Source organism: Pseudophryne corroboree, chromosome 4, assembly GCF_028390025.1.
Source record: "Pseudophryne corroboree isolate aPseCor3 chromosome 4, aPseCor3.hap2, whole genome shotgun sequence".
In the NCBI taxonomy this organism is placed as follows: Eukaryota; Metazoa; Chordata; class Amphibia; order Anura; family Myobatrachidae; genus Pseudophryne; species Pseudophryne corroboree.
In genome coordinates, this window is record NC_086447.1 from 933424408 (window position 1) to 933438942 (window position 14535).

General features: G+C 47.3%; 1 protein-coding gene across 1 annotated transcript in view; it reads right to left on the reverse strand.

Moving 5' to 3' along the window:
- Positions 1–39: 39 nt before the first annotated feature.
- Positions 40–14535, reverse strand: part of USH2A (usherin) — a 1656840-nt gene continuing 1642344 nt past the window's right edge. Inside the window, exons 73-74 of the mRNA XM_063919430.1 lie at positions 13999–14205; positions 40–1971 (exon numbers count right to left, since the gene is read on the reverse strand). Coding sequence (XP_063775500.1) covers positions 1882–1971; positions 13999–14205 — 297 coding nt within the window. The 3' untranslated portion in view covers positions 40–1881. The remainder of the gene's footprint in view (positions 1972–13998; positions 14206–14535) is intronic.

Below are 14535 nucleotides of genomic sequence, written 5' to 3' on the forward strand. Positions count from 1 at the left end.
AATGACAGTTAGGAGCTGATTGGCTGGTACGTTACCACTGTGCTATTTATCACTCTCCAAGGCTTGATAAATATGGGCCATAATACTAAATAGTAGAATTAAATAAATTGACTGATTGTCTTTAGTAAAGGCCATCAGGTTGTGTAGTGATGGAAACTGTACTGCTTTAGGCTTTGTGTGTCCCTGAGGGGCCGCGTTGTGCTGCGCTGAGGTCATACTCCGATGTGCAATCGTCCGTTCTGCGTGAGCGCTCTGGCAGGCATCAGACCATAATGGTGGGCTGGTTGGGGCCGTACGTTCTCGGATCATTCGCTGCCCCTGTGCGTTGCTTCGTCACTGTCTATCTCTATGGTACAAAGGCTTAATGCTGACGGCCATGTGTCACTTTGTTGTTGTTGGCTCCTTGGTGTGTGTGTTACATTGAAGGTTGTGTGTTGCTTGGTCACAATGATCATCTTTGTTATACAGCGGTGTATTGTTGACGGGCATGTTTCAGGTCATTACGTGGTTGTCTCTAGGTTACAATAGTTTATTGGGAAAGGCAGTGTCGCTTTGTCGGGAAGCTGTCTCCATGTTATGGCGGTGTGTTGTTTCCGGCCATGTGTTGTCTCCATGTTATGGCGGTGTGTTGTTTCCGGCCATGTGTTGTCTCCATGTTATGGCGGTGTGTTGTTTCCGGCCATGTGTTGTCTCCATGTTATGGCGGTGTGTTGTTTCCGGCCATGTGTTGTCTCCATGTTATGGCGGTGTGTTGTTTCCGGCCATGTGTTGTCTCCATGTTATGGCGGTGTGTTGTTTCCGGCCATGTGTTGTCTCCATGTTATGGCGGTGTGTTGTTTCCGGCCATGTGTTGTCTCCATGTTATGGCGGTGTGTTGTTTCTGGCCATGTGTTGTCTCCATGTTATGGCGGTGTGTTGTTTCCGGCCATGTGTTGTCTCCATGTTATGGCGGTGTGTTGTTTCTGGCCATGTGTTGTCTCCATGTTATGGCGGTGTGTTGTCTCCGGCCATGTGTTGTCTCCATGTTATGGCGGTGTGTTGTTTCCGGCCATGTGTTGTCTCCATGTTATGGCGGTGTGTTGTTTCTGGCCATGTGTTGTCTCCATGTTATGGCGGTGTGTTGTCTCCGGCCATGTGTTGTCTCCATGTTATGGCGGTGTGTTGTTTCCGGCCATGTGTTGTCTCCATGTTATGGCGGTGTGTTGTTTCTGGCCATGTGTTGTCTCCATGTTATGGCGGTGTGTTGTTTCCGGCCATGTGTTGTCTCCATGTTATGGCGGTGTGTTGTTTCCGGCCATGTGTTGTCCATGTTATGGCTGTATGTTTTTTCCGGCCATGTGTTGTCTCCATGTTATGGCGGTGTGTTGTTTCCGGACATGTGTTGTCTCCATGTTATGGCGGTGTGTTGTTTCTGGCCATGTGTTGTCTCCATGTTATGGCGGTGTGTTGTTTCCGGCCATGTGTTGTCTCCATGTTATGGCGGTGTGTTGTTTCCGGCCATGTGTTGTCCATGTTATGGCTGTATGTTTTTTCCGGCCATGTGTTGTCTCCATGTTATGGCTGTATGTTTTTTCCGGCCATGTGTTGTCTCCATGTTATGGCGGTGTGTTGTTTCCGGCCTTGTGTTGTCCATGTTATGGCGGTGTGTTGTTTCCGGCCATGTGTTGTCTCCATGTTAGGTAGGCTTACTGGTAAAGGCATGCATCAATTGGTCAGGAGCTTATTACCATGTTACAGGGTTGTGTCGGTAACAGACGTACATTACAGGGATGTGTCGGTAACAAGAGCTTGTTACAGAGGTGTGTCGGTAACAGGAGCACCGTACAGTGGTGTGTCAGTAACAGGAGCACATTACAGGGGTGTGTCGGTAACAGGAGCACATTACAGGGGTGTGTCGGTGAAGGCCGTGTGTTGCTTGGTCACTGTGCTGAAGCTTTTTATGGTGCTAATCAGATCTTCATCGTCCATATACTGAAAATAAAAGACAATACTATTACCATTAGAAAATTACCTCCTTCACCGCTGTTCCAGAGCTGCTGCCTGTTCTACAAACCACTTTGTCTAGGCGTCAGGTAACAGACTGTGTGACTACAGGAAAGCCGTAGCGCTGTGGTATAAATACTGCCTGTTACTGGGTCACATTCTGCAGTGAATATAATCTGCACCCGGCGCGTATCAGCCTGTACATCTATACATCATCTGAGCAGTCACAAGGCCAGGTGCAGAGAGGGCACCATAGCTACACAGGGTGGCTGAGAATAATGACAGTGGCCCGGGCTACCAGTGAGCGGAAGTGGCCCCTTAGGATGTCAGACGCACCCACCGCAAACTACTTACAGCGCTTCCTTGCGCTAATGCTGGAATCCACCGTATATATACTGATAATCCGCACACCTGTCCCGCCCAGTGTTCTAATGTCCGCTGCCGTCTCATCAGTATCCAGCTGGGCGACAATATCCGTCTGACACGTCCCATCACTGGCCGCTTGCGGCAGTTGCGTGAGTCTGCAAGGTCACCGCCCATTACGCTGCAAGATGAATCTGTATGCACTAATGATCCCTCCTGGGCGAATTCCCACTCAGAATCAGGCGCTATATACCTTCCCGGACATACAGATGTGTCCTCATACATCATTGCTGTGGTCTCGCCAAACAGCCTCCCCCTCCCCCCCCTCCCCCCCCCCCAATAATACTGCTAGCGTTGTGAGGGTTTTTGCTAAAAATGCAACTTAGTCACAACACAATGCGACTAGGACGCACAACAGGACTGTGCTGATTAATGTGATGTATGACACTTGTATATCTAAAGGGTACACACTGGTAGATATATCTGCAGATCAATTGATCGGCAGATATATCTATGGACGGATCGGGCAGTGTGTTGAGCATACACACTGCCCGATCCGTCGGGGACTGACGTCATGAACTGGGCGGGCGTGTACACCCGTGTGCGCCAATATATCGGTAGATATATTGGCCGTCGGCAGTGCTGTGGGGCCGACGTGATACGTCTGTGAACGACAGAGTTCACAGACGTATCGGCCATACACACTGGCCGACGGACCCGGCCAGTGTGTACCCACCTTAAGTCTCTAAATCTGTATATTAAGTGTTACAATGTATCAGATGCAGCTTTCTTACAATACAAGTTCTGTTCTGCTCCGTATACAGCCTCAGTCACACACCGTATACAGGTGTCACATATCACATTACTCAGCGCAGTCTCCTGGTGCATCCTAGTCACACTGTGCTCCGTATACAGCCTCAGTCACACACAGTATACAGGTGTCACATATCACATTACTCAGTGCAGTCTCCTGGTGCGTCCTAGTCACATTGTGCTCCGTATACAGCCTCAGTCACACACAGTATACAGGTGTCACATATCACATTACTCAGCGCAGTCTCCTGGTGCGTCCTAGTCACATTGTGCTCCGTATACAGCCTCAGTCACACAGAGTATACAGGTGTCACATATCACATTACTCAGCGCAGTCTCCTGGTGCGTCCTAGTCACATTGTGCTCCGTATACAGCCTCAGTCACACACAGTATACAGGTGTCACATATCACATTACTCAGTGCAGTCTCCTGGTGCGTCCTAGTCACATTGTGCTCCGTATACAGCCTCAGTCACACACAGTATACAGGTGTCACATATCACATTACTCAGCGCAGTCTCCTGGTGCGTCCTATTCTCATTGTGCTCCGTATACAACCTCAGTCACACACAGTATACAGGTGTAACATATTACATTACTCAGTGCAGTCTCCTGGTGCGTCCTAGTCACATTGTGCTCCATATACAGCCTCAGTCACACACAGTATACAGGTGTCACATATCACATTACTCAGTGCAGTCTCCTGGTGCGTTCTAGTCACGTTGTGCTCCGTATGCAGCCTCAGTCACACACAGTATACAGGTGTCACATATTACATTACTCAGTGCAGTCTCCTGGTGCGTCCTAGTCACATTGTGCTCCATATACAGCCTCAGTCACACACAGTATACAGGTGTCACATATCACATTACTCAGTGCAGTCTCCTGGTGCATCCTAGTCACGTTGTGCTCCGTATGCAGCCTCAGTCACACACAGTATACAGGTGTCATATATCACATTACTCAGCGCAGTCTCCTGGTGCGTCCTAGTCACATTGTGCTCCGTATATAGCTTATTATTGCATGCTGACTGGTGTTTACCTCCTTGAACATTTGGCCATTGTGGTCAGGTGTACTATATCTTTATATTTAGTGAGGTGTAGTCGTGGTGTAAAGGACAGAGTATGATTACTGACTAGTAAAAGAAAACAAATAACAAACACTGAGCAACATCACCAAACAGGTAATTTCAACTTTAAACTTGTCATTTATTTTGTACTTTCTTGACATGGCTACTAATAACAGATGCACAGGCCAAATTCTTAAAGCTATGTGTGCAAATGCTAGGAGCTTTGGAGACAAAATTCCAGAGCTAATTGCAATAATGACAAGGGATAACCTGGATATTGTGGCAATTACAGAGTCATGGCGCAATCAGAATCATGACTGGCACATTGCTATACCAGGATACAATTTATTTAGGAAGGATAGAATGGGAAGAATCGGAGGAGGGGTAGCAATGTATGTTAAAAAAAAACATAAATGCTATTTTAATACAAAATATTGAAGACAAAACTGAGGCCCTTTGGGTCACCATAGAAACCAGGGAGAAGGATATTATTCGCATTGGGGTGATCTATAGACCACTAGGCCAGGGGCAGGATTTGGACAGGAACCTATTGTTGGACATCACTAAAATGACTTTAAAGGGAGAAGTCATAATCATGGGAGACTTTAATTTACCTGATGTAAATTGGGAGGGGTCTTTTGCTAGTTCAGCTACAAGTGGCAAATTTCTAAATTCCTTATAGGGAGCATCTCTCAAGCAATTGGTGAGGGAGCCCACTCGCAAAGACTCTATATTAGATTTAATTCTCACAAATGGTGACAGGATATCAGACACATATGTGGGTGAGCACCTGGGATCCAGTGATCATCAAGCAGTATGGTTTAGTATAAAGACAGGATCCAACTCCTGTCACACAAAAACAAAGGTGTTGGATTTTAGGAATGCAGACTTTGCAAAAATGGGGAGATGTTTAAGTGATTCATTGGCGGACTGGAGGGACTTGGAAGGAGTGCAGGAGAGGTGGGAAAACCTGAAAAGTGCAGTACTAAGGGCAACAGACCTTTGTATCAAAAGGGTTAGGAAAAGCACCAGGAAAAGGAAGCCAGTGTGGTTCACAAAAGAAGTATCAACTAGTGTGAAAGCAAAAAAGATGGCTTTTAGGAAATACAAAAAATACAAACAGACTCAAAATAATAATGACAAAGAGGTGTATCTTGACAGACGGCAGGATGCTAAGAAAGTGATCAGACGTGCAAAGGCAGAAGCTGAGGAGAAAATGGCCCAGTCAGTAGATAAAGGGGGCAAAACTTTTTTTTAAGTATACAAGTGAAAGGAGAAAATCAAATGGAGGAATAACAAGACTTAAGACAGAGAGTGAGCATTTGGTGGAGGGAGACAAAGCAATAGCAGATCACCTAAATAATTATTTTTGCTCAGTATTTACTACAGAAGGAGAAGGGAGGGGGCCACAGTTAAGTTGCAAGGACATTCATAAAAAATAAGGCAGATGAAAGTACATTTACAGAGGAGAAGGTCCTAACAGAACTTTCAAAACTAAAAGTGGAAAAATCAATGGGGCCAGATGGGATACACCCAAAGATACTCAAAGAGCTAAAAGATGTGCTGGTGGCACCTTTAACAGAATTATTTAACCAGTCATTAAATACAGGTGCCATTCCAGAGGACTGAAAAAGAGCAAATGTAGTTCCACTGCACAAAAGTGGAAGCAAGGAAGAAGCAAGTAACTACAGACCAGTAAGCCTTACATCAGTAGTAGGGAAAGTAATGGAAAACTATTAAAAGAAAGAGTAGTGGAATATCTTAAATCAAACAACTTACAGGATCCAAAACAGCATGGATTTACTGGTGGGAGATCATGCCAAACAAATCTTATTGACTTTTTTGACTCTGTGATGAAAATAATAGATCAAGGGGGAGCTGTAGATGTAGCATATCTAGACTTTAGTAAGGCATTTGACACTGTCCCACATCGCTGACTGCTAAATAAAGAAAGCGTGGGGGTGGATTACAAAACAGTTAAATGGATAAGAACCTGGTTGCAGGATAGGAAACAGACAGTTGTAGTAAATGGAGTGCAATCTTTGGAAGGAAATGTTACCAGTGGAGTACCTCAGGGATCTGTACTCGGACCAGTTCTCTTTAATATCTTTGTTGGTGACATTGCAAATGGTATTAAAGGGAAAGTATGCCTTCTTGCAGATGATACAAAGATATGCAACAGGGTAGACACACCGGGAGGGATAAAACAAATGATTGATGACCTAGGTAGGCTTGAGGAATGGTCAAGAACTTGGCAACTACAGTTTATTGCTAAAAAATGCAAAATCATGCACTTGGGTCTCAAAAACCCAAAGGCTAAATATAGTATCAAGGGTACTATAATGGAAACTACTGAGGAGGAAAGGGATTTAGGAGTCACTATTTCAAGTGACTTAAAGGCAGTAAAGCAATGCAATAAAGCAATGAGAAAGGCAAGTCAAATGCTTGGTTGCATAGGGAGAGGAATCACTAGCAGGAAAAAAGAAGTGATAATGCCACTGTATAGGTCATTGGTACGGCCCCATCTGGAATACTGTGTCTAGTTCTGGAGACCATATCTCCAGAAGGATATAAATACATTAGAGACTGTACAAAGAAGGGCAACTAAAATGGTGCATGGCCTACATCACAAAACTTACCCGGAAAGGCTAAAAGATCTTAACATGTATAGTTTGGAGGAGTGAAGGGAAAGGGGGGAGATGATAGAAACTTTCAAATATACCAAAGGTTTTAACAAAGTTCAGGAGGGAAACATTCTTCAAAGGAAGAGAAGTATTAGAACTCGAGGACATACACTGAGACTGGAGTGGGGGAGGTTCAGGTGAAATTTAAGGAAAAATTACTTCACAGAAAGGGTAGTGTACAAGTGGAATAGTCTCCCATCAGAGGTGGTAGAGGCTAAGACTGTAGAGCAATTTAAACATGCTTGGGATAGGCATATGAATATCCTTACAAAGAATTAAGGTTCAAAAAGGGTTGAGATTACCTAAAGGATAAAAAAGGGGCAGACTAGATGGGCCAAGTGGTTCTTATCTGCCGTCAAATTCTATGTTTCTATACAGCCTCAGTCACTCACAGTATACAGGTGTCATATCACATTACTCAGCGCAGTCTCCTGGTGCGTCCTAGTCACATTGTGCTCCGTATACAGCCTCAGTCACACACAGTATACAGGTGTCACATATTACATTACTCAGCGCAGTCTCCTGGTGCGTCCTAGTCACATTGTGCTCCGTATACAGCCTCAGTCACACACAGTATACAGGTGTCACATATCACATTACTCAGCGCAGTCTCCTGGTTTGTCCTAGTCACATTGTGCTCCGTATACAGCATTAGTCACACACAGTATACAGGTGTCATATATCACATTACTCAGTGCAGTCTCCTGGTGCGTCCTAGTCACATTGTGCTCCGTATACAGCCTCAGTCACACACAGTATACAGGTATCATATATCACATTACTCAGCGCAGTCTCCTGGTTTGTCCTAGTCACATTGTGCTCCGTATAAAGCATTAGTCACACACAGTATACAGGTGTCATATATCACATTACTCAGTGCAGTCTCCTGGTGCGTCCTAGTCACACTGTGCTCCGTATACAGCCTCAGTCACACACAGTATACAGGTATCATATATCACATTACTCAGCGCAGTCTCCTGGTGCGTCCTAGTCACATTGTGCTCCGTATACAGCCTCAGTCACACACAGTATACAGGTATCATATATCACATTACTCGGCGCAGTCTCCTGGTGCGTCCTAGTCACATTGTGCTCCGTATACAGCCTCAGTCACACACAGTATACAGGTGTCATATATCACATTACTCAGTGCAGTCTCCTGGTGCCTCCTAGTCACATTGTGCTCCGTATACAGCCTCAGTCACACACAGTATACAGGGGTCACATATCACATTACTCAGCGCAGTCTCCTGGTGCGTCCTGGTCTCATTGTGTTGCATTCAAGACGCATTTTCAGCAAAGACACCGAATATTACACGGAACTGGCAGCTCACTCTCGCCAGGCATGTCGCGCTGCATGACGTATTGAGGCTGGATGTATGAGGCATCTCACGCTGCATGGCATATTGAGGCTGGACGTAGGAGGCATCTCACTTTGCATGGTGTATTGAGGCTGGATGTATGAGGCATCTCACGCTGCATGGCATATTGAGGCTGGACGTATGAGGCATCTCACTTTGCATGGTGTATTGAGGCTGGATGTATGAGGCATCTCGCGCTGCATGACGTATTGAGGCTGGATGTATGAGGCATCTCACGCTGCATGATGTATTGAGGCTGGATGTATGAGGCATCTCATGCTGCATGGTGTATTGAGGCTGGATGTACGAGGCATCTTTTGCTGCATGGCGTATTGAGGCTGGATGTATGAGGCATCTCAAGCTGAATGGCGTATTGAGACTGGATGTATGAGGCATCTCACGCTGCGTGGTGTATTGAGGCTGGATGTATGAGGCATCTCGCGCTGCATGGTGTATTGAGGCTGAATGTATGAGGCATCTCGCGCTGCATGGCGTATTCAGACTAGATGTATGAGGCATCTCCCACTGCATGGCGTATTGAGGCTAGATGTATGAGGCACTTCTAGCTGCATGGCATATGGAGGCTGGATGTATGAGGCATCTCACTTTGCATGGTGTATTGAGGCTGGATGTATGAGGCATCTCGCGCTGCATGACGTATTGAGGCTGGATGTATGAGGCATCTCACGCTGCATGATGTATTGAGGCTGGATGTATGAGGCATCTCATGCTGCATGGTGTATTGAGGCTGGATGTACGAGGCATCTTTTGCTGCATGGCGTAGTGAGGCTGGATGTATGAGGCATCTCAAGCTGAATGGCGTATTGAGACTGGATGTATGAGGCATCTCACGCTGCGTGGTGTATGGAGGCTGGATGTATGAGGCACTTCTAGCTGCATGACGTATGGAGGCTGGATGTATGAGGAATCTTGCGCTGAATGGTGTACTGAGGCTGGACGTATGAGGCATCTTGCACTGCATGGCGTATTGAGGATAGATGTATGAGGCATCTCACGCTGCATGGTGTATTGAGGCTGGATGTATGAGGCAACTCACGCTGCATGGCGTATTGAGGCTGGATGTATGAGGCATCTCGCGCTGCATGGTGTATTGAGGCTGGATGTATGAGGCAACTCACGCTGCATGGTGTATTGAGGCTGGATGTATGAGGCAACTCACGCTGCATGGTGTATTGAGGCTGGATGTATGAGGCAACTCACGCTGCATGGTGTATTGAGGCTGGATGTATGAGGCATCTCACGCTGCATGGTGTATTGAGGCTGGATGTATGAGGCATCTCGCGCTGCATGGTGTATTGAGGCTGGATGTATGAGGCAACTCACGCTGCATGGTGTATTGAGGCTGGATGTATGAGGCAACTCACGCTGCATGGTGTATTGAGGATAGATGTATGAGGCAACTCACGCTGCATAGCGTATTGAGGCTGGATATATGAGGCATCTCACCCTGCATGGTGTATTGAGGTTGGATGTATGAGGCATCTCGCGCTGCATGGTGTATTGAGGCTGGATGTATGAGGCAACTCACGCTGCATGGCGTATTGAGGCTGGATGTATGAGGCATCTCGCGCTGCATGGTGTATTGAGGCTGGATGTATGAGGCAACTCACGCTGCATGGTGTATTGAGGCTGGATGTATGAGGCAACTCACGCTGCATGGTGTATTGAGGCTGGATGTATGAGGCAACTCACGCTGCATGGTGTATTGAGGCTGGATGTATGAAGCATGTCGCGCTGCATGGTGTATTCAGGTTGGATGTATGAGGCATCTCACGCTGCATGGTATATTGAGGCTGGATGTATGAGGCATCTCGCGCTGCATGACGTATTGAGGCTGGATGTATGAGGCATCTCACACTGCATGGTGTATTGAGGCTGGATGTATGAGGCATCTCACGCTTCGTGGTGTATTGAGGCTGGATATATGAGGCATCTCGCGCTGCATGGTGTATTGAGGCTAGATGTATGAGGCATCTCACGCTGCATGACGTATTGAGGCTGGATGTATGAGGCATCTCACGCTGCATGGTGTATTGAGGCTGGATGTATGAAGCATGTCGCGCTGCATGGTGTATTCAGGTTGGATGTATGAGGCATCTCACGCTGCATGGTATATTGAGGCTGGATGTATGAGGCATCTCGCGCTGCATGACGTATTGAGGCTGGATGTATGAGGCATCTCACACTGCATGGTGTATTGAGGCTGGATGTATGAGGCATCTCACGCTTCGTGGTGTATTGAGGCTGGATGTATGAGGCATCTCACGCTGCGTGGTGTATTGAGGCTGGATGTATGAGGCATCTCACGCTGCGTGGTGTATTGAGGCTGGATGTATGAGGCATCTCATGCTGCATGGTGTATTGAGGCTGGATGTATGAGGCATCTCACGCTGCATGACGTATTGAGGCTGGATGTATGAGGCATCTCATGCTGCATGGTGTATTGAGGCTGGATGTACGAGGCATCTTTTGCTGCATGGCATATTGAGGCTGGATGTATGAGGCATCTCAAGCTGAATGGCGTATTGAGGCTGGGTGTATGAGGCATCTCACGCTGCGTGGTGTATTGAGGCTGGATGTATGAGGCATCTTGCGCTGCATGGTGTATTGAGGCTGAATGTATGAGGCATCTCCCACTGCATGGCGTATTGAGGCTAGATGTATGAGGCACTTCTAGCTGCATGGCGTATGGAGGCTGGATGTATGAGGCACTTCTAGCTGCATGGTGTATGGAGGCTGGATGTATGAGGCATCTTGCGCTGCATGGTGTACTGAGGCTGGACGTATGAGGCATCTTGCACTGCATGGCGTATTGAGGATAGATGTATGAGGCATCTCACGCTGCATGGTGTATTGAGGCTGGATCTATGAGGCATCTCACGTGCATGGTGTATTGAGGCTGGATGTATGAGGCAACTCACGCTGCATGGTGTATTGAGGCTGGATGTATGAGGCATCTCACGCTGCATGACGTATTGAGGCTGGATGTATGAGGCATCTCACACCTCACACTGCATGGTGTATTGAGGCTGGATGTATGAAGCATGTCGCGCTGCATGGTGTATTGAGGTTGGATGTATGAGGCATCTCACGCTGCATGGTGTATTGAGGCTGGATGTATGAGGCATCTCGTGCTGCATGACGTATTGAGGCTGGATGTATGAGGCATCTCACACTGCATGGTGTATTGAGGCTGGATGTATGAGGCATCTCACGCTTCGTGGTGTATTGAGGCTGGATGTATGAGGCATCTCACGCTGCGTGGTGTATTGAGGCTGGATGTATGAGGCATCTCACGCTGCGTGGTGTATTGAGGCTGGATGTATGAGGCACTTCTAGCTGCATGGCGTATGGAGGCTGGATGTATGAGGCATCTTGCGCTGCATGGTGTATTGAGGCTGGACGTATGAGGCATCTTGCACTGCATGGCGTATTGAGGCTGGATGTATGAGGCATCTCGCACTGCATGGCATTTTGAGGCTAGATGTATGAGACATCTCACGCTGCATGGCGTATTGAGGCTGGATGTATGAGGCATCTCGCACTGCATGGCGTATTGAGGCTGGATGTATGAGGCATCTCGCAATGCATGGCGTATTGAGGCTGGATGTATGAGGCATCTCACGCTGCATGACGTATTGAGGCTGGATGTATGAGGCATCTCACGCTGCATGGTGTATTGAGGCTGGATGTATGAGGCATCTCACGCTGCATGACGTATTGAGGCTGGATGTATGAGGCATCTCATGCTGCATGGTGTATTGAGGCTGGATGTACGAGGCATCTTTTGCTGCATGGCGTATTGAGGCTGGATGTATGAGGCATCTCAAGCTGAATGGCGTATTGAGGCTGGATGTATGAGGCATCTCACGCTGCGTGGTGTATTGAGGCTGGATGTATGAGGCATCTCGCGCTGCATGGTGTATTGAGGCTGAATGTATGAGGCATCTCGCGCTGCATGGCGTATCGAGACTAGATGTATGAGGCATCTCCCACTGCATGGCGTATTGAGGCTAGATGTATGAGGCACTTCTAGCTGCATGGCGTATGGAGGCTGGATGTATGAGGCACTTCTAGCTGCATGGTGTATGGAGGCTGGATGTATGAGGCATCTTGCGCTGCATGGTGTACTGAGGCTGGACGTATGAGGCATCTTGCACTGCATGGCGTATTGAGGATAGATGTATGAGGCATCTCACGCTGCATGGTGTATTGAGGCTGGATGTATGAGGCATCTCACGTGCATGGTGTATTGAGGCTGGATGTATGAGGCAACTCACGCTGCATGGTGTATTGAGGCTGGATGTATGAGGCATCTCACGCTGCATGACGTATTGAGGCTGGATGTATGAGGCATCTCACACTGGATGGTGTATTGAGGCTGGATGTATGAAGCATGTCGCGCTGCATGGTGTATTGAGGTTGGATGTATGAGGCATCTCACGCTGCATGGTGTATTGAGGCTGGATGTATGAGGCATCTCGTGCTGCATGACGTATTGAGGCTGGATGTATGAGGCATCTCACACTGCATGGTGTATTGAGGCTGGATGTATGAGGCATCTCACGCTTCGTGGTGTATTGAGGCTGGATGTATGAGGCATCTCACGCTGCGTGGTGTATTGAGGCTGTATGTATGAGGCATCTCACGCTGCGTGGTGTATTGAGGCTGGATGTATGAGGCATCTCACGCTGCATGGTGTATTGAGGCTGGATGTATGAGGCATCTCATGCTGCATGGTGTATTGAGGCTGGATGTATGAGGCATCTCACACTGCATGGTGTATTGAGGCTGGATGTATGAGGCATCTCATGCTGAATGGTGTATTGAGGCTGGATGTATGAGGCATCTCACCCTGCATGGTGTATTGAGGCTGGATGTACGGGGCATCTTTTGCTGCATGGCGTATCGAGGCTGTATGTATGAGGCATCTCACGCTGAATGGCGTATTGAGGCTGGATGTATGAGGCATCTCACGCAGCATGGCATATTGAGGCTGGATGTATGAGGCATCTCACGCTGCATGGTGTATTGAGGCTGGACGTATGAGGCATCTTGCACTGCATGGCGTATTGAGGCTGGATGTATGAGGCATCTCGCACTGCATGGCATTTTGAGGCTAGATGTATGAGACATCTCACGCTGCATGGCGTATTGAGGCTGGATGTATGAGGCATCTCGCAATGCATGGCGTATTGAGGCTAGATGTATGAGGCATCTTCCGCTGCATGGTGTATTGAGGCTGGATGTATGAGGCATCTCGCACTGCATGGCGTATTGAGGCTGGATGTATGAAGCATCTCGCACTGCATGATGTATTGAGGCTAGATGTATGAGGCATCTCGCACTGCATGGCGCATTGAGGCTAGATGTATGAGGCATCTCGCACTGCATGGCGCATTGAGGCTAGATGTATGAGGCATCCCCCGCTGCATGGTGTATTGAAGCTGGATGTACAAGACATCTCGCACTGCATGGCGTATTGAGGCTGGATGTACGAGGCATCTCGCACTGCATGGCGTATTGAGGCTGGATGTATGAGGCATCTCGCACTGCATGGCGCATTGAGGCTAGATGTATGAGGCATCTCGCACTGCATGGCGCATTGAGGCTAGATGTATGAGGCATCTCGCACTGCATGGCGTATTGAGGCTAGATGTATGAGGCACTTTGCGCTGCATGGCATATGGAGGTTCACGCTTACCATCCCACTATCATGTCCTGGAAGGTCCCATATGGAACCATCTACTATGGACTTCTTATCATGGGAAGCGAGGAGTTGGCTGGCGCTGCGGTACAGGGAATTCTGGGAGAAGCTGTGGCTGATCTGACTTTGGTTCGTCTTCCTGACCACTGTTGTGTTTTGGCTCGTGAGAGTCTCCATTCCCGAGATCTTTATATCCGACATTCCCTGAGAAGAGAAACCAGGTCCCGACATTAACAGCAGAAGCTGCAGTGTGATAATAGAGTATTATATAATATTATAATATAATGTAGAGAATGATATTATTCAGCAGAAGCTGCAGTGTGATAATAGAGTATTATATAATATTATAATATAATGTAGAGAATGATATTATTCAGCAGGAGCTGCAGTGTGATAATAGAGTATTATATAATATTATAATATAATATAGAGAATGATATTATTCAGCAGGAGCTGCAGTGTGATAATAGAGTATTATATAATATTATAATATAATATAGAGAATGATATTATTCAGCAGGAGCTGCAGTGTGA